At 43.0% G+C, this 25,262-nt stretch overlaps 1 protein-coding gene across 2 annotated transcripts in view; it reads right to left on the bottom strand.

Moving 5' to 3' along the window:
- GALM (galactose mutarotase) overlaps positions 1-25,016 on the bottom strand; it is a 53,999-nt gene extending 28,983 nt beyond the window's left edge. For both annotated transcript variants that reach the window (XM_018055142.1, XM_005686511.3), the window contains exons 1-4: positions 24,584-25,016; positions 14,189-14,343; positions 9,663-9,869; positions 4,374-4,455 (exon numbers count right to left, since the gene is read on the bottom strand). In XM_018055142.1, the coding sequence (XP_017910631.1) occupies positions 4,374-4,455; positions 9,663-9,869; positions 14,189-14,343; positions 24,584-24,773 (634 nt within the window). In that variant the 5' untranslated portion in view covers positions 24,774-25,016. The remainder of the gene's footprint in view (positions 1-4,373; positions 4,456-9,662; positions 9,870-14,188; positions 14,344-24,583) is intronic.

Below are 25,262 nucleotides of genomic sequence, written 5' to 3'. Positions count from 1 at the left end.
TTATAGGGTTGTGGTATGGATTCTTTATTTATAAAGTGCTCTCTGAAATGCCAGCCATGATTATTATAAACCCTCACCTCATCTCTCAGGGGAACAGTATCTTCCTTTGCTTCAACACAACCGCAGTCTCTGCTGCTGCTGCTAAGTCGCTTCAGTTGTGTCCGACTCTGTGCGACCCCATAGACGGCAGCCCACCAGGCTCCCCTGTCCCTGGGATTCTCCAGGCAAGAACACTGGAGTGGGTTGCCATTTCCTTCTCCAACGCATGAAAGTGAAAAGTGAAAGTGAAGTTGTTCAGTCATGTCTGACTTTTCGCGACCCCATGGACTGCAGCCTACCAGGCTCCTCCATCCATGGGATTTTCCAGGCAAGAGTACTGGAGTGGGGTGCCATTTACTGTATATCAGTTCCCAGAGCTCTTAATGAGTGCAGCTGGTCTAACAGGTTTCTTGTAGCATGTCTCAAGAAAGTGGGCTTGGGGTTCAGTGCAGCCCAGTTCTGGCTGAATACCTGGTACACCTGTGACTCTGTCCTAGGTAAATTGCGCTTGAACCCCAGGCAAGCTTAGGGTCATCCATGGTCAACCCAGGATTGCAGCCGTACCAGAGCCTGGTGCAGATCTGACCTGGCCCCCACAAACCTCTACTGATTCATCCATAATTTTCTGCCACCAAAAGCATGCCCTGAATGCTTCAGAAGCTCAGCACTTCCCTGGGGACAGCCTTGCTGTTTCCTGCACTGCCCATTCTTGTCCATCTCCATCCAAAACATCTTTCTCCTTCTCATTACCTGGCAAAATTCTACTTGCCCTTCCAAGATTTATTTCATTCTCATTTCTTCTTTCTAGGAATTACATCTATCTTGACATTATTTTCCAGGTTAGTGGATAATATTCTGGCTTGACTCCTCCACCAGTCAATTTCTGGTGAGCCCAGCTACACCGGGGAGGCTTTTTTTTTTTTTTTTTCATGTTGCAATAAAAGCACATATTGGGCAAGAAAAATTTATTTCTAAGAAGAAGCATATTTCAGTGACTGTTTAAACCATATAACACTCCCAGAACAGAAACAAAAACTATCATGAAATTTTTAATCTTCATCCTTAGAAGTCCATCATCTTCAGAGCCAGGTAAACAGAGCCTCAAAACTCACCATCATTACCAAAATTGGGGAGGCATTTCGGAATGACCAAATGACTTTGGACTGGCCTCAGTTAAGCACTTGCCTGTGGGCTTTTGGTCAATGTTAAGAGTCAAATAAGGGAGAATGGATACATTTATATGTATTCCGAGGTACTTTGCTGTCCACCTGAAATTATCACAACAGTGTTAATTGGCTCTACTCTAATATAAAATAAGAAGTTTAAAAAAGAAATGTAATCTGAGCTCCTACAGATTTCTTCTTGGCTGAAAGTGGGCCAGACATGTAAAATCTTATATCACTGAAGGGGAGAATAGAAGTTACTGCCCTTTTTGGAGGAAGTTCCAAAGTAACAATAGTTGTTTCTTAAGCATTTCTGAGAAAGAAGGAAGAAAATATCCCTTAATTTCAGTTTAAGTGCCACTGGGCAAACAGATATAATCTATGAGGGGCTGGCTTAAAGTATGATTATGCAAAAGAAAATTATAAATTTTTCATGAGCTCTGAAGTTGTTGCAACTTATTTACATAACAGAGTTCTAATGAATTTGAAGGATGGTGAAGATGGTAGTAAAATGATATACTAAGAGCCTTATAGAATTACGGACTGTAAGAGTTATAAGTGACTTTATAGACTAATTGTTCATTCTTAATCACGAGTATGGGGCTTCCTTGGTGGCTCAGCGGTAAAGAATCTGCCTGCCAATGCAGGAGATACAAGTTTGATCCCTGGGTAGGGAAGATCCCCTGGAGGAAGGCATGGCAACCCTCTCCAGTATTCTTGCTAGGGAATTCCCATGGACAGAGGAGTCTGGTGGGCTACAGTCCATGGGGTCACAAAGAATTAGACACAATGAAGCAACTGAGTACACAGTTGCTTCACAAATACATCACAATCACAAATACATCACATGATAGAATTTTCACTCGTCCACAGAAAACTTAGATAGATTTGGATAATCACTTATCACATTCTTTTACAAAGTAAGACAAATTCAATTTAAAAGGTCCTTCTTTATTCCAAGATTAAATTTTTCCCATTTTTGTGGTGTTAATATATTCTTTCTTTTATGAAAAATGGTGACTATGAATGGTAGTTTTTTTTAAAAAAAATGTAGCCTATTTAACTCTGCTTCTTCTTATTATCCCAATCAGTTAAAATTTTTAAATCAAAATATAACATGCATATATTCCCAATTAATTTTAATAGCTCTGTATTTGTAATAGCTTTCTAGCTTGGCAAAATGAAAAGTTGAGCAACCTGAGATAAATTTCCCTAATTTTTAAAAATAAAATTTATGGGTATGATTTATAAAAATTTATGAACCCTGATTGAGTTGAACATCCTATTTGCAAAAAAAAAAAATGGAGTCTAGAGAAGTTAAACATTAAAGCATTATACATGCACTGAAGGTCCCGTAGCCAGTCAATAGCCAAGCCAAGACTGGAACCTGGGCTCTTGCCTCCTGAAAGTTCAGAGCTCTACAGCCTACTCAGCTTCACAGGTGTCCAGGATTAGTACAGAGGGGAGAATTTGACCTAAAGCTACTTACAGTGCAGAACTGTGATGAACATGAGTTTTACGTGGTCGATTAGATTACATGTTAAGTTGTATTGTGCTTTGCCACAATTATCTCTTACAATCATGACAAATAATCTTCACCTGGCATGAATTATGCATTTTTGTGTGTGATTTTCATCTGATCAAAACTCAGTAGGATAACATAAAATTTTATAAATATACAGAAAGAAATATGCCTTTATTTTATCACCTCGCTCGTAAGCTACTTAGCTCATTTTCTTACTTATCAGTCACAAAACAGTAGCTGCCACTATTTTTCCCTTGCAGCTCACAATATAAGAGTTCCAGTCCAATAATTCTGCATCTAGGACAAGATGAGCCAGCTTACTCAAGCCTACCTATTGAGCCATGTCCTTATCAGATAAACATGTTATCAGACCAAGGTAAATATAAAAAAAAACCTGGAGCCAGGAAAACATTCAACTCTGTGATGCCAAAAAACGTAATCAGGGGAGCTGATGAAGAAAGCATTTGTCTTTCTAGACTTCTGCTCTGCCTTCCCTTCATCCTCTATTTTTGTTTATTTTAGCTTTCTTTGATGATGCTTTTAACATTCAGCTTATCTCTGATTTTAACAAAATCGCAATAAGAATATGTACCTATTGCTTTGGGGGTAATTACTCCAAGTTAATTTCTATAACCTGCCACAAATAATAGTACCCCTGCAGGTCATCTTGTTGCCATCCATCTGTCCCCTGGAGCCAGATGGGGGTACACATATGATCTAGTACAAAATTACACTCATCAATCCTGGAGGTAACACATGAACCAAGGTTTCTTCTTTCTTTTTTTAAACAGAGATAACTCGCATACCATTTCAAAGTGCACAATTCAGCAATGATTAGTGTATTTACAAGGTTGTGCAATCATCACCACTATCCAATTTCAGAATCTTTCATCTCCAGAGATTTCATTATCGCTCCCCATTCTCCTCTGTCCCCAGCCCCTGGGAAACCACTAATCGACTCTCTATCTCTATGGATTTCCTATTGAACGAAGGTACTTTTGATCCCAAATAATAATAATAACCAAAGTGACCTCAATTCAGTTAACCCAGGAGACACACAAACACACAGATACACACACCCCCCCCCCCTGAAATTCCTCTCTGGCAACACCTCACCTTCCCTTCTAATATGCAGGACTCCTTCTTCCAAGCCATTCCCCTGTATTTCAGAGGTGATATACCTGCATTTATCCTACTCAAGATGCAAGCCATCCCAGCCTTTTCCTCTTCTGTCAAAAAAACCATGACATGTTCTATCAGGGTCCTGCATTTGTAGGGTAATGCTTAGGTAAGTTCCCCTCTGCTAAGGTGCTAAGAAATAACAGATTAACAGTTTAGTGGAGACCTTCTGAAGTCTAAGGCTCAGCTGGGATGACCATCTGACCCAGTTTGTTTGGGACTATCTCAGCGTATGCCTATTGCTTGGCTTAATTATTAACAGCATTCCCTTTCCCTTTTAAAATTGTCACGGTTTGAGCGTCTAACTACACGGTCTCCCAACCTTACCCAAAATAAATGACTAATCATGGTAACTATGAGCACTGTGTCAGGCCAACAGGGGAAATATAGTTAGGGAAATGAAGTTTTAATGTTTCTCACATTGCACCCTAGCTCTGCATTCCTATAAAAGGTTTAAATTCACCAACCTGTAGGAATCAGGACTTCATCCACAGGCAAAAAAGCATCAGCTTCTATAGTGACTTCATGGTCATATATATTTGGGGAACCCTGGTAAAGAAAAAGTAGAGAAAGAAATGAAGATTTAATGCTCAGTCTTATATATTTGCTTTACAAGTTCTCTTACACAAATGACTTCAAGTATTGACGAAAACTTCAGAAATCTCATGTGACCGATGAGGATGACTAATATGTTCATTTAAGTTAGGTAGGCAGGGGCTCAGAATAGTAGCCGATACATCTGAAAGAAGATTCCAAGAGTGATCCCAGCATGACTTTTCTGAATGGAATGATGAAAGTGAAAAGTCAGAGAGACAATGGCGGTGTGAAGGCCTTTAGGGTTTTCACTTATTAGCAGAGGGGTTTCTTCTACTCTGTTCACATGCCAGGCAAAGAGAAGAGCAAGGGTCAGTGACCTGTAACACACAGGTGCTGGGTGTTCAAAGCACCGCCTGTAGGCTCACTCGAGGTGGGCCATGTCTCCACTTCTCTGGCCTAGTTTCCACCCAGAAGTCCCCCACTCCCTGCCACAGAGCAGAAGACTGAGAGTCAGAAGTGGGGTCCCAGCTCCTCCATAAAGACAGCCTGCCCTCCTGGCAGAGTCCAAGGCTGGTACATTAAGTGTTAGTTGGTGGTCAGAAAAGCCTGGGGTCTAATCCTGGCTCCCAGTGAGTGGCCCAGGGAAGTCACTAAACCTCCTGGAATCTCATTTCCTTCAGCATAAGACTGGGCTGATGCACCCATTCTGTCCAGGGTTCTCATGGGGAACAGTTTGGTCAAATGGGCTTGCAAACTGGAAAATACACATATATGCTTCCAACAAGAAGGATCATATTTTAACAGCAGTATTTTTTAGTTAATTTTTAAAATTTTTATTTATTTATTTATGGCGGTGCTGGGTCTTTACTGCTGCACGAGCTTTTCTCCAGTTTCAGAGAGTTGGGGCCACTCTTTAGCTGCGGTGCGAGGGCTTCTCACTGCTGTGGCTTCTCTTGTCGCAGAGCGCAGGCTCTAGGGTGCACGGGCTTCAGCATCTGTGGCGCAACAAGCTCAGTACTGTGGTTCCGAGGCTCTAAAGTACAACGATAGCTGCGGTGCACAGGCTGTTCCTCTGCACCATGTGGGATCTCCCCGGATCAGGGATCTAATCTGTGTCTGACGCACTGGCAGGCGGATTCTTGACCACTGAACACCAGGGAAACCCTAATAGCAGTGTTTTAGAGCTTCCCAGTGAAAGATGTGGGATGGAAAGCAGCTGAGGGCTTTGCTGAGTGAATGCTCAAAAATAAACTACACCGGTAGTTTCCAACTGGGGATGATTCTGCCCCACAGCTGTCCTGAGACATGTTCGATTGTCATGACCAGGGACAGTCATGCTCCTGGGGAAGCAGTTCTTGGAAGAGGCCATGGATTCTGTCAAACAGCCGACCACGCCCAGGACAGCCTCCCCACCCCCACAATGAGGAATTATCTGGCCCAAAATATCAACAGTGTTGAGGCTGAGAAACCCTGAGCTGAGGTAAACTGAAGGCTCTGCAGTTTCCTGAGAAGTAGGCAGAAAGAGGCAGTGCGCTCTGGGTATAAACTGGAAACAGACGCTATGGTGAGATGGCCTCAGTCGCACGATCAAATGGAATCATCCTGAGGAGAAAGGCCAAGATTTTAGAGGCCCTGAGAATTAACGTCTAACCATGACAGAGACTAGCTTATTTACACCACCAAGAGGCTGTTTCTGAGGAACTAGGATCCTCTCGATTGTCCCAGTGGTCAGGGGTAGGAGTGGGTGGGAAACAAGGCTGGAGCAGAGGCCTCTGCCCACACCTTCTTAGCCACTTCTTTCGACCCTGATCTGACCTGGGAAGGCAGGTCCAAGACGGTAGCGGCCTGCATCACTGCCTGTAGCTGTTACAGCCTAGAAGGGTCTCTCTCCTGTGACTTCCCTGTGTTACCATCTCATACCTCGGCTACTGAGAGCACCGAAGAGGCGCCTGGGACTGAGGAAGAGAATTTGGGACTCTTTCTTTGGCTTTAATTATTTTTTCGATGCTCACCTCCAGGTTGAGTAGCATTCCACTGTATGAATATATCACTTGTTTATCTGTTCTCCTATTAACAGACTTTTGGGTTGCTTCGAAATTTTTTTTTTTTTTACTATTATGAATAGTGTCAGGAATTTCCTTTCACTTTTTTTAACAATAGGGCAGGAAGAAAATGATTCCATATGAAAGTCACAGACCAATAAACTGAGTCCAAGATGTTGAGAAGAAGTCTGGGAGGAGAAAGAAGGGAACACTAACTAGGCACCCACTCTCTTAATTGTTGAGTCACTAAACAGCAGTAACATTCCTTCAGTAAAGAAAGCATGCTTTTCAGTTTATGCCTCTCTTACTTGGGAATAATGCAATGTCTCCTCCAGTGGAATATTACTGTTGGATTATTTTCTTTTCCAGGCTGATGAAAACTTGGCAAGGAATGCTGATTCACAAACAGAACTGAGGCCCATCTCTGAGTTCAGTGTTTGCTTTCGTTAACTTTGGTTGCTACTGTTTGTGTTAATAATGTTAACCATTTAGAGCTGACTATGGCTAGGATGGGGGATTAAAGACCTTTTTGTGCATCGCCATGACCACCACCTTAATTCAGCTCTAATCACCTCTAGCAAGATAGACACTGTTGGTTCCTACCCAAAAGCCATCTCCATTATTAGCAAACACCCTCCTTTTCCCCTGGCAGAACACTGACTAGTTGATTCATCCTATATGAGGATATATTCAGGGATAGGACCCCCAGCTGGGCCCCAGAGAGCAAACTTTGTCTAATTCCCTCGCTGGTGATTGGGTTAAGCAGAGCGTAGGACACAATCTGGCCAACAAAATGTGAGGAAAGTCTGTTGAGGAGCTTCTGGAAAAAGTTGTGTTTCTTCTTAAAAATGGAACATTAGAGATATGAAAAAAAAAAGAGTAGGTCCTTTTTTTAAAATCTCTGGATGTGACTATATGAAAAGGTGACTCGTGGAGCTGTGGCAACCATTTTGTAATTATGAGGGGATAAGCCTGAAGACAAAAACACTGAAAAAGCAGAATGGAATGATGGAAGAATTTGAGTCCTTGATAACATACCTACACAGACATACCAGAACCATAACTATTGCTTTTCATCTCAAATTGCCCCAGGCCTGCTTTCATAGCTCTTAAGACAAAGTTTCAGTTTTGTTTTTTTTTTTAAGTTCACTTACTTTTACATTAGATAAGAAAGGAAAAAAAAAACCTCAACTAATCTACAATCTACATACCTTTTCCATTCTTTGAAAAACACCATGCTTTCCTGTCTCTAGGCCTTCAACATTGAAACTTAGAAGTGATGAGTCAAAGCTTGACCCCCCAAGTAGGACAAAAGTTAGCTTATTAAATTTAAAAGACAAACAAAAAGAAAATATATATGATGAGTTGACTACTTTAAATATTAAGTTTTGAGCTATTTTTCCTGGGGAGGGTTTAAAACACACAATAATGTTTTTCCGGTGGGACAAGAGATGTTCTGAAAATACAGACAGACCCCTTGACCCCAGGCTGATTAACTGCCCATCAACTCCTACGTGTCTGCTCCAAAGGCTGGTGGCCCTCACCGACCCCCACCCCTGAAGCTAATGGCTGTGGATCTGAGCTGTACTTACTAAAACAGCACACACAAGGGAGTTTGCCCTGACCACTTTTCTGTGTGGGGTCTGTGATCTGGGAAACTATCCAGCCTCTGGGGAAAAAAATTTAGAAATACCTGTCCCTCCAAGTCCTTGTAGGATTGGAAGGATGGAAAGTTCTGGTCAGGAGGGTCCTCCTCTCGGGTAAACAGAAAGAGCCTTAGTGAACCTTACTTCCCCATTTTGGGTCCTTCATTGGAACACAGAGGCAGATGTAATACTTCACACCTAATTTCTCTTTCTATTTCTGAATCTATTCCTTTAGACCAACCCCTTGGTTACAAAAATGTGGAAAATAGTGAAACATCACCATTATCTGCTACCCACATAATACCATTAATATTCCGTGTTATTTCTGTGAAGTTTCTTTCTGAACTTATTTTTTAAAGTGGGGTTTTATGCTTATGACTGCAGTCTCTTATGGCCTGTGCATATTTGTCTTTTTTTTTTTTTGGTTTGTCTTTAAGATCTCAAGAAGAATGGTTCTTGAACATAAGGAATGAGCAAGTGAAGAACCGTCTTTCTTATCTTCAAAGGAAGAGCTTTCGAAATTCTGTAAGGACAAATTAGCTCATGCTATTTGAAAAGATTCTAGAAAAAAATCAGCAGATCATCAGCAAACTCCTAAAAAGTATAAAAATGCAAGGTATTACTAGCTGCCTGTGAACATCATCTTGTGGTAGGAAATCATGCCAAAGTGATTCAAGTATAGTGAACAATGATGAGCTTCTCAGGTGAAGAGAAAGTCATAGACAGAATCTAGAGTTTAGCTAAGTCTTTTATTCTGTGTCATGTAATAGCTTCCTCAATAAGCTAAAATATTGCCATTAGGGGGGAATGAGGTAGTTTAGAAGGAATTACCTAAGAGGGGCTTTCAGTGTCTTCACACCACTCTTTAGGTGGGTTTGTACAGTGGGAGCACCCCAATACTGGCAGTATTTCCTAAAAGGGGCTGGGCTAAGTACGTTTCCAAGGATCCAATGTGGAAAATGCCTTACTTAGAAGTAATTTTTAGGGGAGGGGGAGGAGTGGAATAGGGGAAGAAAATGTAAGCCCTTGTCATAGTTAGAGGAGAGGGAGTTCTTTTTTTTTTTCTTTTAATATTTTAATTTATTTATTTGGCATGCAAACTCTTAGTCACAGCATGTGAACTCTTAGTTTTGGCATGTGGGATCTAGTTTCCTGACCAGGGATCGAACCTGGGACCCCTGCTTTGGGAGCTCAGAGTTTTAGCCACTGGACCCCCTGGGAAGTCCCAGATGAGAGGGAGTTCTTGAAATAGCTAGTTTTACCTGTCTGAGCATGTGGGCAGCACAAGCTACACAATGTATTCCCTTCCCCGTAATTTCCATTTGTTGAGCAGCTACTGTGAGTCAGATGCTTTGCTGGGTGCTCTTCCTCACTCAAAGGGTGACCCCATCTCCAGAGTAATTCCCTAGTGGGTTCGTCTCTTCAGTCACAGCCCCACCACCCCCAGGTCATTCCACAAAGCTCACTGCAAGAGAGAAGAGGCAAGTGACACTCCACACTACAGCAGGTGAGCAGAGGCAAGTTCACTTACCTGGCCTGCCAGGTTGAAGTAAGAATGATTGGTCAGACTGACCGGGGTGGTCTGACTGGCCTGTGCTCGGTAGTTGACCACAAGCTCGCCACCATCCAGCGTGTACGTCACCCAGACTTTTAACTCTCCAGGGTAGCCTTCCTCACCGTCTGGACTGACCCGTGAGAACTCGACACCATTTGACAGCACCCGAGGAGTCCAGAGGACCTGGAAGAAAGTGTTTTCAAAGCTATTTAAGTCACTCCAGTGCCGAGCTAAATGCCACATTGCAATATTTAAGGACAGCTTGGAACCTAAAAAATAAAACTAGTGAGGATAACAAAACAGAAGCAGACTCACAAATAGAACAAACTAGTGTTACCAACGGGGTTACCATAAGGATAGAGGATTAAACGTACAAACGTCTATGTATAAAATAAATAACCTACAAGGATATATTGAAGAGCATGGGGAATATAGCCGATAGCTTCCCTTGTGGCTCAGCTGGTAAAGAATCCACCTGCAATGTGGGAGACTTGGGTTTGATCCCTGACTTGGGAAGATCCCCTGAAGAAGGGAAAGGCTACCCACTCCAGTATTCTGGTCTGGAGAATTCCATGGACTGTATAGTCCATGGGGTCACAAAGAGTTGGACATGACTGAGAGACTTTCACTTTCACTTACAGTAACTTTATTTATTTAGAGAAGAGGTTAATTTTTTTTTTGGCTGCATTGGGTCTTTGTTGTTTCACGGGCTTTTCTATAGTTGCAGCGAGCAGGGGCTATTCTCTAGTTGCAATGTGCAGGCATCTCACTGCGGTGGCTTCTCTTGTGGCAGAGCATGGGCTCTAGGCATGCGAACTTCAGTAGCTGTGGTTCCCAGGCTCTAGGGCACAAGCTCAGTAGTTGTGGCACACGGGCTTAGTGGCTCTGCAGCATGTGGGATATTTCAGCACCAGGGATTGAACCTGGGTCTCCTTTACTACTGAACCATCAGGGAAGACCCTATAATAACTTTAAATTGAATATTATCTTTAAAAATCATGAATCACGATGTTATACACCTGAAATTTGTACATAATCTTCTATGCCTTATCGAGTGCCCATTATGAGCCCAGGGACTTGCTAGAAACATCACACACACTATCTTTTCTGTCTCAGGACTGACTTAAAGTGGGTACCATTATCCTCATTTAAAGATGAGAGAGCAGAGGCTCAGAAAGGATAAACTGCTTGTTCCAGGCCACACAGCTAGTAAAACGCTGGATTTGAATCAAGTGGTCTAATCCTAGAGCCAGAGGACAAGGTAGCCAGAGACCTCCAGTCCCTTTGGGAAGCCTGGGATCACTAGTAAAGGGGACCTTTGCTGACATGAGACCTTCATTTGTTGGGTGCTCATTAGCCACTGACCTGGTGCTTTACATAAACCATTTGATAAGGATTTGGCTGAACCCACTAAAATTACCATTTCTGTAGGTCAAAACAGTTGTGCACTGGCAGTTTCATATGGGTACAACTAATATTATTACCTGCATTTTGCAGATAAACAAACTGAGTTCAGTGGTGTTAACTTGCCCTTAATGTGGGAGGTGTTAACTCTACCTCCCACATTCTAGAGGATGGAGTAGAACCCTTTCACACTTCATGCAGTTATTTAAAGGGAAAAAAAAATCTTGTTTAAAGTCACACATGTAATGAGTGACAGAGCTAGGGTTCAAACTTAGCCTGACAGTCTACACTATTCCACAGCCTTACTTTCAGTGAAAGCTTAATCCAATCTTCATTTTTAGCAGTGGAGTTGAGACCAGACACTGTCATTCGAAATAGACTTGGAAGACAGTAACTTGTGTGGGCCATAGGAGTGGCCCATGAGCCCAGGCTCTGCCTACCCACTCCTGACACGGCCTGCGTCTCTCACTGACACTACATCTGCCAGGAAGTGGAGCCCGGTAGGAAGAGAGGTCTCTGCCTTCACCTACAGTGAAAGCAGCTGGTATCTGAAACAAATTCAGTGACCTCGGGAAAAAATTAATTTTACACCCTAGTTATCTTCTGGAAATGGTGAACTTTTGAGACACTTAAAATATAAAACCTGGTATATGTGTGATTAAAGAAAAAGGTCAATTGAAGTCAATCCTAAAGGAACTCAGTCCTGAATATTCATTGGAAGGACTGATGCTGAAACTGAAACTCCAATACTTTGGGCACCTGATGCGAAGAACTGACACATTGGAAAAGACCTTGATGCTGGGAAAGATTGAAGGCAGGAGAAGGGGACAATAGAGGACGAGATGGTTGGATGGCATCACCAACTTGATGGACATGAGTTTGAGCAAGCTCTGGGAGTTGGTGATGACAGGAAAGCCTGGTGTGCTGCAGTCTATGGGGTTGCAAAGAGTCAGATATGACTGAGGGACTGAATTGAACTGAACTGAAAGAAAAGGGAATCCCCCAAATGGGAAATTTTATAAATAAAATATGTGAAATAAAATGGTCATAACTTGCTACCTAGTTTTTCTCCTTTAGAGAAAGGACACAATGGAAAGATTTTTGTGTAAGTCAGTATCATCAGATAAAGTGGAAAGTACAATTCCTGTTCACAGGAGAATTTCCCTGATTCAGTAGTTTCCAAATTTTCCTGAAAACTTCCAAATTTGTTTCTCTAGGCCTACTTACACCATTTCTAATCCTGTCAGGTTATTCAAATTTCATCTTTAAAAAAATGCATTGGTATAAATAAGAAAACAATTACCTGCAAACCGACAATTATGCAGTAATTGTTGAGATCAAACACAACTGAAAGCAAAGTTCATGTGACGCTGCTCATGTTGCTCCATGAAAACCTCAGGTCCCAAAACTTTCAATGGCTTCATGATTATATTCCGAGTCTTTCCCCACCCTCTGCGGGCTGTTCCACAGCCACTCTCTCAAATATCCACTTGTTAAATGACATGCTATCTTTTCTTGAAGAACAGTTCAACTCCAACCTCCCTAGCTGCCATTAATACAGCTCCTGTAGCACACCTCTGGCATCTATATTTTGGGGCTCGTTATTCATGTAACTGTTATTCATGTAACTTACTACATGATACTCACTATCCTGGAGGATCAGGAATCCCCATCCTATTATGCCGCCTGGTTCACAGAAGAGGCTCAGTAAACACTCGGCAGAGAAGGATATAAACACTCACTATCTTATGTGTTTGTTCCTACAGGGCGTGTAGGACCTGTAAGGGGCGTGTAAGTAACACCACAGAAAACTCCATGTGGAACAGAGGCAGCAGGAAGAAGCTAAGACAAGGGGCTGAGGCTCCTCTGAAGACCCCTGGCCAAACAGAGCTGAACCTAACTTCCTCTGGTTGGGGTTTGCCCATGGACCTGGCATATTCCAGAGACCCTCTGCCCCAGTATTGCCAGGACAGAAGCCATCCTCTGCCTTCAGCCGTCTCTGGCATGAGGAGTTTCATCATGGAGGAAAGGGGAAGTAATGGGGCTGTCTGGCTCTAAGCCGCAGACAGCTGATGGAACAGGGGAAACAGAGAGTGACCAACTTCCTTTGGCAGGATAGGTGGCGATTAAGAGGTAGAAAAGAAGAAATTGTGATTCTTAACATTGCCATAAATGTTCCTGTCTCCTCTGGCTTTTCTCTAGGAAGTCACCTGGGTGGTATAATTTAAAGGAAAGCTAACTACCAAAATTACCTCTCTGAGATTAGACTAGTAAGAGAATCGCTGCGATTAACCTGCAGACTCCCACACAGCTAGGAAAGAACAGGAAGCCAGGCATTCCCACCTCAGGGAGAAGCTGTCTGATCAATTTGTTTTCCTAACCTGGTTTTCCAGGGATTCGCTTACGGGATGGGAGTTAATGTGGAAAGGGGGAACTGGGGAGAATCTGACGTCACTTTGAGGTGTGAGACCCTTCACTGGAAGGGTAGCCTGGATGGGGCAACACAATACATGCCAGTCAGGGTCGGGGGGGAAGAGCTTATAGACCAATACTAGCGGGGTGTTGGGTTGGGGGTATGCAGGTGGCTGTGGCAGACAACTGTAGTATAGAAATGAGGGCTTTGGGTCAGGCAGCCCAACTTAGGAGTTGTGCGGCCTTTCAGGGCCTCACATTTCTCATCTGGTGATAATACGGGGTTCTAATAACGGTGGGAGATAATATATGCAAATGCTTTGTGCAGGAAGTGGTGCATATTGTCTTTAATCCACTTTTCTGTTCTGCCTAAAATCAACTCTCTGATCCCAAAACTGTGAGATGGGCGTTCAGTCCCTGTCTTTTCTAAGTCAAAGGCTGTCATCTTTCCACTCAGGGGCTCCCCTGCCTACTATAGTCAGATGAGCTAGAGAAAGGTGGGCCGTGGAACACAGCCAGCAATCTCCTTCCCCTCAGGCCCAAACCATGGAGCAGCCTCTTTCCTGGATCACCTTACCACACGTTGACTCTAGGGCCTAGGGCTGTGCCTGGCAAAGGCAAGGCATGCTTGAAGGTACTTAGTGAGGTGTGCCAGGTGAGGACACTGTGCAATGACTTCAACTCACCTTGTCAAACCCTTTGACTCCTCCATGCAGGCTGTTGGGCCCGTTGTTAACGGCCAGTTTATACTCCTTCCCATCCAACGTGAACGTTCCTTTGGCAATTCGGTTGGCCACCCTGCCAACCACAGCTCCAAAGTAGGGCTGCTTTTGGAGGTACCCTGCAAGGATATGGGATGACAGTGATTTTAAAACCTTCAAACCAAAGATGAGGCTCACACTGCTGCCCACCACTTCCTTTTAAGGGCAGCTGTAAGTATTAACAACACGGGCATACCACGTGTGCATGGAAGCAGGGAAAATTTGTGTTCTTTACACACGACCCTTCTCCTTTCCAAAAGTAATTCATATTTTTTACAAACATTTTAAAAGACTAAAGCACAAAGAAGAAACTTAAAGCATCCTGAACTTATCACTAGAGAACCCCTGACTGTTAATATTTGGGTTTTTTTGGCTGCGCTGGATCTTTGTTGCTGCACATGAGCTACTCTCTAGTTGCAGTGCACCAGCTTCTCCTGTTGAGGAGCATGGGTGCTGGGCTCTAGGGCACACAGGCTTCAGCAGTTATGGTGCTCTGAGTTAGTTGTCCCACAGCATGCAGAACCTTCCCAGGTGAGGAACTGAACCTATGTCCCCTTCACTGGCAGGCAGATTCTTAACCACTGGACCACCAGGGAAGTGCACCATTTATATTCTTATGTATATCTATATTGTTTATTTCTTTTGCTTGTTGTTTTGGCCATGTAACATGGCTTGCAGGATCCCAGTTCCCTGGTGGTGGTGGTGGTGGTGGTGGTGGTGGTTTAGTCACTAAGCTGTGTCCGACTCTTGTGAACTGTAGCCTGCCAAGCTCCTCTATCCATGGGATTCTCCAGGCAAGAATACTGGAGTGGGTTGCCATTTTCTTCTCCAGGGGATTTTTCCCAACCCAGGAATTGAACTCGGGTCTCTTGCATTGCAGGCAGATTCTTTACCAACTGAACTACAAGGGAAGCCCCACCAGTTCCCTGATCTCAGATCAACTGAGTGCCTCCTGCAGTGGAAACTCACAGCCCTAACCACTGGAATGCCAGGAAATTCCCTCCTACGTAGGTCTGCATATTTCCTTTAATATTTGAGCATACGTGTGCATATGCTTTTCAAATGGGCGTCTTTCACTTAGTAACATGCATTTAAGGTTGCTCCATATATTTTTGTGGACTGATTTCTTTCTAGCACAGCATAATACTCTGTTGTCTGGATGTACCACAGTTTACTTATCCATTCACCTATTGAAGGGCATCTTGGTTGCTTCCAAGTTTTGGCAATTATGGATAAAGCTACTATAAATATTCATATGCAGGTTTTTGTATGGACATATATTTTTAACTCCCTTGAGTAAAATACCAAGGAATGTGACTGCTGAATCATATGATAAGAGTATGTTTAATCTTGCAAGAAACTGACAACTATCTCCCAAAGTAGCTACACCATTTTGTATCCCCAGCAATGAATGAGAGTTCCTGTTGCTCCATGTGCTTGCCAGCATTTGGTGTTGTCAGTGTTGTGGACTTTGGCCATTCTAATAGGTCTCAATGTCGTTTTAATTTCCCTTTCCCTGATGACATATAATGTGGAACAAATTTCATTTGCTTTCCAGGAGCTCGAAAATGTGAAAAGCAGGACTTCTGTTCAAAAATCATTTAGCTACATCTCCTTTTGACTCCTACCTTGATTCATTCAACTGGTGTACACCAAGCCCCTACTCGTTGCCAGCCACATACTTGGCATCGGAAAGAAGAATAAATTCAACAGCAAACTGCATCATGGACTTGCAAGAATTCTCTCAGAAGGGACCACTTTCTGGCAACAATTAATTAGCCCATCAGTAAGAAGCACTTTTCAACCCTTGGTTTAGATGAAGAGTTTTTAAGGATTAAACAGTGAGGATAGCAGAAATGACTGCTCCTAACTGTCTCTGAGAAACTCTTTAGAACAAATGGACTTTATATTATTTTCTTATGTTACTAAGTTTTTGTTTTTTTTTGGCTGCATTGGGTCTTTGTTGTGGCATGGCAGCTTTCTGTTGCAGCACACAGGCTTTCTCTAGTTGCGGCACAAGAGCCTCTCCTCGAGGTGCTCAGGCTTAGTTGCCTCTCGGCATGTGGGCTCTTAGCTCCCTGACCAGGTATAGAACTCGAGTCTCATGCATTGGAAGGTGGATTCTTAACCACTGGACCACCATGTAAGTCCCTATTACTAAGCTTTTAAATCAAATCAAAATTACAAAAAGTGACAGTCCCCCAAAGTCTGAATAGGGCTAAGAAGCTTGTTTTTGAAATGCAGAAAATACTATTTTCCAAAAAATAGTAGTAGGGTAAAGAGGGTAGTTTCTAGGTCAAGCCAAGAATGCTGGTTTAATCTAGTCAGTAACTGATGTAGTTTGGCCCCAGGTAAAGAGCATGATGGTGTGATCACTCACCTAGAGCAAGACATCCTGAAATGTGAAGTCAAATGGGCCTTAGAAAGCATCACTACGAACAAAGCTAGTGGAGATGATGGGATTCTGGTTCAGCTATTTCAAATGCTGAATGATGCTGTGAAAGTACTGCACTCAATATGCCAGCAAATTTGGAAAACTCAGCAATGGCCACAGGACTGGAAAAGGTCAGTTTTCATTCCAATCTCAAAGAAAGGCAATGCCAAAGAATGCTGAAACTACCACACAATTGTACTTATCTCACACGCTAGTAAAGTAACACTCAAAATTCTCCAAGCCAGGCTTCAGCAATACATGAACCGTGAACTTCCAGATGTTCAAGTTGGTTTTAGAAAAGGCAGAATACCAGAGATTAAATTGCCAACATCTGCTGGATCATGGAAAAAGCAAGAGAGTTCCAGAAAAACATCTATTTCTGCTTTATTGACTATGCCAAAGCCTTTGACTGTGTGAATCACAATAAACCATGGAAAATTCTTCAAGAGATGGGAATACCAGACCACCTGACCCACATCCTGAGAAATCTGTATGCAGGTCAGGAAGCAACAATTAGAACTGGACATGGAACAACAGACTGGTTCCAAATAGGAAAAGGAGTACGTCAAGGCTGTATATCGTCACCCTGCTTATTTAACTTATATGCAGAGTACATCATGAGAAACTCTGGGCTGGAAGAAGCACAAGCTGGAATCAAGATTGCCGGGAGAAATATTGATAACCTCACACATGCAGATGACACCACCCTTATGGCAGAAAGTGAAGAGGAACTAAAAGGCCTCTTGATGAAAGTGAAAGAGGAGAATGAAAAAGTTGGCTTAAAGCTCAACATTCAGAAAACTAAGATCGTGGCATTCAGTCCCATCACTTCATGGCAAATACATGGGGAAACAGTGGAAACAGTGTCAAATCACTGCAGATGGTGACTGCAGCCATGAAATTAAAAGACGCTTACTCCTTGGAAGGAAAGTTATGACCAACCTAGATAGCATATTGAAAAGCAGAGACATTACTTTGCCAACAAAGGTCCGTCTAGTCAAGGCTATGGTTTTTCCAGTGGTCATGTATGGATGTGAGAGTTGGACTATAAAGAAAGCTGAGCACGAAGAATTGATGCTTTTGAACTGTGGTGTTGGAGAAGACACTTGAGAGTCCCTTGGACTGCAAGGAGATCCAACCAGTCCATCCTAAAGGCCATCAGTCCTGAGTGTTCATTGGAAGGACCGATGTTGAAGCTGAAACTCCAGTACTTTGGCCACCTGACGCATAGAGCTGATTTATTTGAAAAGACTCTGATGCTGGGAAAGGTTGAAGGCAGGAGGAGAAGGGGATGACAGAAGATGAGATGGTTGGATGCCATTACCCAATCAATGGGCATGAATTTGAGTAAACTCCAGGAGTTGGTGATGGACAGGGAGCCCTGGCGTGCTACAATCCATGGGGTCACAAAGAGCTGGACACGATTGAACAACTGAACTGAACTGATGTAGGGTAAAGGGTAAAGAAAAAGTTTGTCCCTCTTTTCTGGGCAAGGGACTGGCCAGAATATGTTAATAAATGGGGTATGGTCTTCTCCACTCCTCAAACATCCCAAAGATTCCAGCTATGACATCTACCTCAGACAGCCCAAACCTTAACAAGAGTGCCCTAAAAGTCTCAAAATAAAATTGCACAGGATTCTCGGACAAACCCTCACACCCTTAATGACCTTCTTTTGGCCTTCTGAGGAAAATCAACACTAGTTTAACTGACAAGCACTTTAAACATCCCAGATCTTTTATATGTTTTACAGTCGCTGCTGGTTGTCCCAAATGAATCTCCATGCTATTCTGTGCAGTGTTAACAAAGTGAAATAGGACGTTTGAGGAGTGTGAAGGAAGATATTTGGGCGCAAAGGAAGTAAAGACGATTAAAATTATTAATTGTTCAATATAGTCAGACACAGTCACAGCCAATAGCACATTCAATCATTATCTATTTGTTTCAGGTGAGGAAATAGTTCTAGAGAGGTTAAATAATTTGCCCAAGGTCACAGAGCTATAAGGGACAAAGCAGAGATTTTAAACTAGGAATCCTTAACACTTCTAAAAGGACACTCTAGGGCATCTGTAATATGAAACTGCAGCCTCTAAACTGGTCCCTTTTCCCACCACCACCTCTTATAAACTCAGGTCTTCTAAAAGCATTAAGTTGATTTTGTTTCTAATCTTTTCATAATACCTCTCATGGCAGTAATAGCTGGGTGTTGGTGGCAACTGGGGTGAAGATGAAAGGAAAGGAATCGTGCTGATTATCTGGGTAGATTATTTCTACCTGTAGCTCATAAGCAAATACTCTCACCAAGGTTTTGAAAGAAGTCATAATGACAGCAAGTGGGACACGCAGATGAAAAAACATTGAAAAATATTTTCAAGGGACTTTCCTGGTGGTCCAGTGGTAAAGAATCAGCCTTCCAATCCAGGGAACATAGGTTTGATCCCTGGTCAGGGAACTAAGGTCCCGTATGCCTAGGGGCAACTAAGCTTGCATGTCACAACTAGAAAAGCCTGCACACTACAATGAAGACCCAGCAAGTCAAAGAAGAAGAAAAAAATTTTTCAATACAAAAAAATGGCAGAAAAAAACCTCACAGGAGGCATTACTGATTTTTCTAGCCTATAACTAAAAGATCCTACGATTTACCTCTTTAGAATTCTACAGAACAAAGATTTCATTTCCTAGGGAGTATGTAAACTATTCTGATCTCCATTCATGGCCATCATCCACGTAGTTTATATAATCTATCTGGGAAATCAGAGAGTTCACATCTAACCTGGCAATTACAAAAGGACCATGTCTCATGGAATTATCCATGCTCAGCTCTTCCCTGTGGCTCAAAACATTTTGGGGACATAGTAATGTGACGATAAACCCTGACTCGGTCACATCTTATTGCTTTAAATTATTTGGCCCAGTTTGTTTCTATAATACTTACTCAGACATTCAAAAACTATACAGTGAAAATCCAGCCTTCTTCCTATCCCTGTACCACAGCTACCCAGAGTTCCTTCTGAAACACAACCTCTGTTGCCAATTTCTTAACATAGGTTTTAATACACTAGAATTGATCAAAATAGTAATATACTGCCATTCACACTATTATGATTGAGACAATTATGCTTCCCATAATGACATATATAAAGTTCAACCCTGAAGATGGCTGAACATATCAGAAAGTCTTCCCATAATAAGGAAAAAAGAGAAGCTAAAGGCAAAAGAGAAAAGGAAAGATATACCCATTTGAATGCAGAGTTCCAAAGAATAGCAAGGAGAGATAAGAAAGCCTTCCTCAGTGATCAGAGCAAAAAATACAGGAAACAAAAGAATGGGAAAGACTAGAGATCTCTTCAAGAAAATTAGAGTTACCAAGGGAACATTTCATGCAAAGATGAGCACAATAAAGACAGAAATAGTATGGACCTAAAAGAAGCAGAAGATATTAAGAAGAGGTGGCAAGAATACACAGAAGAACTAAACAAAAAAGATCTTCATGACCCAGATAACCATGATGGTATGATCACTCACCTAGAGCCAGACATCCTGGAATTTCAAGTCAACTAGGCCTTAGGAAGCATCACTATGAAAAAAGCTAGTGGAGGTGATGGAATTCCAGTTGAGCTATTTCAAATCCTGAAAGATGATGCTGTGAAAGTGCTGCACTCAATATGCCAGCAAATCTGGAAAGCTCAGCAGTGGCCACAGGACTGGAAAAGATCAGTTTTCATTCCAATCCCAAAAAAAGGTAATGCCAAAGAATGCTCAAACTACCGCACAATTGCACTCATCTGACACACTAGCAAAGTAATGCTCAAAATTCTCCAAGCCAGGCTTCAACAACACATGAACCGTGAACTTCCAGATGTTCAAGCTGGATTTAGAAAAGGCAGAGGAACCAGAGATCAAATTGCCAACATCCCCTGGATCATCGAAAAAGGATGTTCCAGAAAAACATCTACTTTTGCTTTATTGACTACACCAAACCCTTTGACTGTGTGGATCACCACAAACCGTGGAAAATTCTTAAAGAGATGGGAATACCAGACCACCTGACCTGCCCTCTCAGAAATCTGTATGCTGGTCAAGAAGCAACAGTTAGAACTAGACATGGAACAACACACTTGTTCCAAATTGGGAAGGAGTACGTCAAGGCTATATATTGTCACCCTGCTTATTTAACTTATACGCAGAGTACATCATGAGAAATGCCGGGCTGGATGAAGCACAGGCTGGAATCAAGATTGCAGGGAGAAATATCAATAACCTCAGATATGCAGATGACACCACCCTTATGGCAGAAAGTGAAGAACTAAAGAGCCTCTTGATGAAAATTAAAGAGGAGCATGAAAAAGTTGGCTTAAAACTCAAGATTCAGGAAACTAAGATCATGGCATTCGGTCCCATCACTTCATGGAAACAGTGAGAGACTTTTTTGGGGGGGGGCTCCAAAATCACTGCAGATGGTGCTTGCACCCATGAAATTAAAAGACGCTTGCTCCTTGGAAGAAAAGCTATGACCAACCTGAACAGCTTATTAAAAAGCAGAGACATTACTTTTCCAACAAAAGTCCATCTTGTCAAAGCAATGGTTTTTCCAGTAGTCATGTATGGATGTGAGAGTTGGACCATAAAGAAAGCTGAGCGCCAAAGAATTAATGCTTTTGAACTGTGGCATTGGGGAAGACTCTTGAGAGTCCCTTGGACTGCAAGGAGATCCAACCAGTACATCCTAAAGGAGATCAGTCCTGAATATTCATTGGAAGGACTGATGCTGGAACTGAAACTCCAATACTTTGGCCACCTGATGAAAAGAACCGACCCACTGGAAAAGAATGTGATGCTGGGAAAGACTGAAGGCGAGAGAAGGGGACGACAGAGGATGAATTGGTTGGATGGCATCACTGACGCGATGGACATGAATTTGAGTAGGCTCTGGGAGTTGGTGATGGACAGGGAAACCTGGTGTGCTGCAGTCCCTGGGGCCGCAAAGAGTTGGACACGACTGAGTGACTGAACTGAACTGAACTCTCATAATGACATATATGAAGTTCATCCCTGAAGATGGTTGAACATATCAGAATGTCTTACTTGATATTCTAAACACTTCTTTGTCTTTTGAAAATAGCTTGCTTTCCTTTTTAAATAAACCATTAAATTATCTAAATTATAGCATAAGGTTGAAAATGTCTCTCAATCCAGCACCTGGAACACTTCACTATTTTTTTTGATGTGCCACACAGCTTGCAGGATCTTAGTTCCCCGGCTAGGGATGGAAACTGTGCACCTTCCAGTAGAATGGAAGCTCGGAGTCCTGACTACTGGACCACCAGGGGATTCCCAGTGTCTAGAATATACTTTAGATGCTTCGATTTGACCTGGCATTTTGTGGCACCAGTCATGGATGCTGACAAAAGAATGCCATTTAACTTTCTCAAGATATGTTAATAACATGGGTTGGGGGGCAATACCGTCGATAAAAGCTAGATCACTGTAATCCAAGGGGATCTCTTTCTTTTCTCCCTTTTAAGAACATTTGGGAATAATACTTTATTTCACCTCCTGCTGCTGCTGCTGCTAAGTCGCTTCAGTCGTGTTCGACTCTGTACGACCCCACAGATGGCAGCCCACCAGGCTCCCCCATCCTTGGGATTCTCCAGGCAAGAACACTGGAGTGGGTTGCCATGTCCTTCTCCAATGCATGAAAGTGAAAATCAAAGTGAAGTCACTCTGTCGTGTCTGACTCCTAGCGACCCCATGGACTGCAGCCTACCAGGTCCACCGTACACGGGATTTTCCAGGCAAGAGTACTGGAGTGGGTTTCCTTCACCTAGACTCCCACAAAACTCAGAGACTCACAGAGATAACGTATTCGACATTACTGCACTCACAAAATTGGCACTTCTATGCCTACTAAGAATCTGGTGCTTCTCAGGTGCCATATCATCATCATGGCACAGTTTTCATATGAATTGTGCAAAGATGCCTTTTGTTTTAAGACTCATGTGACTCATATCAGAACTAAAATTAAGAACTTTCCTGGTGGTCCAGTGGCTAAGACGCCACGCTCCCAATACAGGGGGCCCAGGTTTGATCCCTGGTCGGGAAATATACCCCACATGATGCAACTAAGAGTTTGCATGCTGCAACAGAGATCGAAGATCCTGAGTGCCGCAACCAGGACCCAATAAAACAAGCAAATAAATATTATTAATAAAAAAAATAATTAAAACTAGTAAGAAATGAGTGTGTGTACAAGTGGAAGGAGGGGAGGGGAGGGTAGATACCTTCTGAATGGTGATAAGGCAGAGATGGAAATGAGGTGATAAATGCAGATACCACTTATCATCTCCAGTGCTTTATAGGCTCAGAAATTCTAGGTCATCTATCCAATTCTTCTTGGACTCCATGGGCAATTTTGCACCAGTTAAGTAATCTCTGTGATTCTGTTTCCACGGAGCAAATGGTTATGCTAACAGAGAGATGACTCAGCAAAAGTGATTCTAAAGCATTCTCTTTTGTCACTTGTCAACTCTCTTGCCTTCTGACTCTGAGGACAGGAGATAGAAACATCCACCCCAGAAACTGAAAGGGATGTAGAGAGTTAAAAGGAAAGTGGAGCTGATTTTCCCAGCCCCTGCACCTTCCTACCACTGAGTCTCCCTATAATAGGCTTGCTGAAATTACCAAAGAAATTCTGCTGAATGTTACCTACACCTTCTCCAAGCCAAGCTGTGGAGGCTCCAAGGTAGTTAAAGACAACCAACCAGAGGGCAAGGAATAGGATCCTCAGGAATATTTAGGAAACATTTTTGTTAAGGAAATGAAGAGCCAATTTCAGTCTGCTAAGGGAAAACCAATTCTGTTTTCTGTTGACCTCCCATCCTGGGCTATGTTGCTAAAGAAGCAAACAGACAGAAAGATACACACCTAAAGGAAAACCTCAAACCTCCTCTCTAACAGATTTTATCCACACGCTTACCACTGAGCAGAGAATTAATTCTCAAGCAGTTGCCCTCTGCTAACTTTATTTTGAGCTCTTTTTCTCTCTAGCTATTCAGTGTGCCCAGAGACAGCAAGCACTATGTACATTTTCCTTTGCTCCAGTGAAATTGCAGTTTTAATTATTCGTTTATGCCATTATTTGGCTAAGGTCTATCTCCACATCTAAACTGCAAGCTGCATGAGGGTGGAGACCTGTCTCCTGGAATGAGATAATTGAATCAGCAACGATTGAATGCATGAATTAATACACGTTCTTAGCTATAATGTATTTCTGCAGAATAAAATCTATCCCAGTTATAAGGAGACTCATTTCTCGACAGTAAGTTGGTCTTCCATGTTCTTTCAGCACATGGTTATTGAATAGCCAGGGGGTGTGGGACACCGAACTCCACAGAACAAAGCAGGTAAGCTTCTGCACCCGCTGAGCTTACCTTACCGAGCATTTCTGAAACAACCAGACCTCAAAGCGAATCTGATCAAGCAGAAAGGAAGTAGAAGACGCACGTCTTTGATTTTTTTCCCCCCTTCTTCAGAAATGGCAAGAGCTGGGAGCCACAACCCCTCCAGCCTGTACGTCTCCTCTCCCGCCCTCTGGGATCAGGCAGTTCAAAGATCGCTCCAGGGTTGCTGAAGTTTTTATCTTTCCCTCAACTGACTTTTTAATTAAGGAAAAGCCTGAATGTATAACCGGAAGCTAACTCCTAGGGCAGTTTCTGTTCACTTTGTCTTTTCCCAAACACTGGATCGCAACACACTGAGTCAGCTGGATCCAAGCGGTCACAAGCTCGGTACTTCCCCTCGGTCCCCGCATTCCTGGCTGCTGGTGTGGGGCAGTGTGCGCGGCGGGCCTGGGCCCCGTCTGCAGCCCGGGACGGAATTCAACCCACCTTCCAACTCGTCAAAGCCGAGCACCACATCTGAGGCTCTGCCCTGCCTGTCTTTGACCTCCAGGGCTGTGATGGTGCAGCCCCAGGAGATGATGTCCACTCTCAGCTGGTCTGACTGCAGCTGGAACTTCTCCACTGTCCCTGCTCCCAGGGGCAGGTCTCCAAACACGGCTCTGGTCACCGAAACCATGCTGAGCTCAGGGTGTGCAGCTGCTCCAAGTCCTTCGAACTCCCGCTGCTAAACCTGGAGCCGCAGAAATTTACTGGAGAAGGGGCGGGACGCGGCTCACACTCCTCCCCTTTCTTGACTGGATTTTAGGGAGTGACCACTCCTGCAAAAAATATCCTCTGGGACTTCTCTAAATCATTCCTCTGCCTGAGGGGAGGCAAAGTTTCCAGCTAGGCTGGCAATTTCCAGTCAGTTCTTTTCTTTTGGAACCCTGACTGCATTGCATGTTGGGAATGGTAGTTTTTGGAATGTGAAATTGCATTTTGGGGCCTGTAGTCTTTCTAAACCGAAATCCTGAATCGGCTGTGTTCTACCGTTTTTCGGGCACGAGGTTCTCAACGAGCAAAGATTCATCCGTTAATGGTGGCTGACTTTCAGATAGTGAAAGTGAAGTCGCTCAGTCGTGTCCGACTCGTTGTGACCCGGTGGACTGTAGCCTAGCAGGCTTCT

This window comes from Capra hircus, chromosome 11 (assembly GCF_001704415.2).
Source record: "Capra hircus breed San Clemente chromosome 11, ASM170441v1, whole genome shotgun sequence".
Classification (NCBI taxonomy): domain Eukaryota; kingdom Metazoa; phylum Chordata; class Mammalia; order Artiodactyla; family Bovidae; genus Capra; species Capra hircus.
This window is presented reverse-complemented; position numbering and strand designations above follow the sequence as displayed.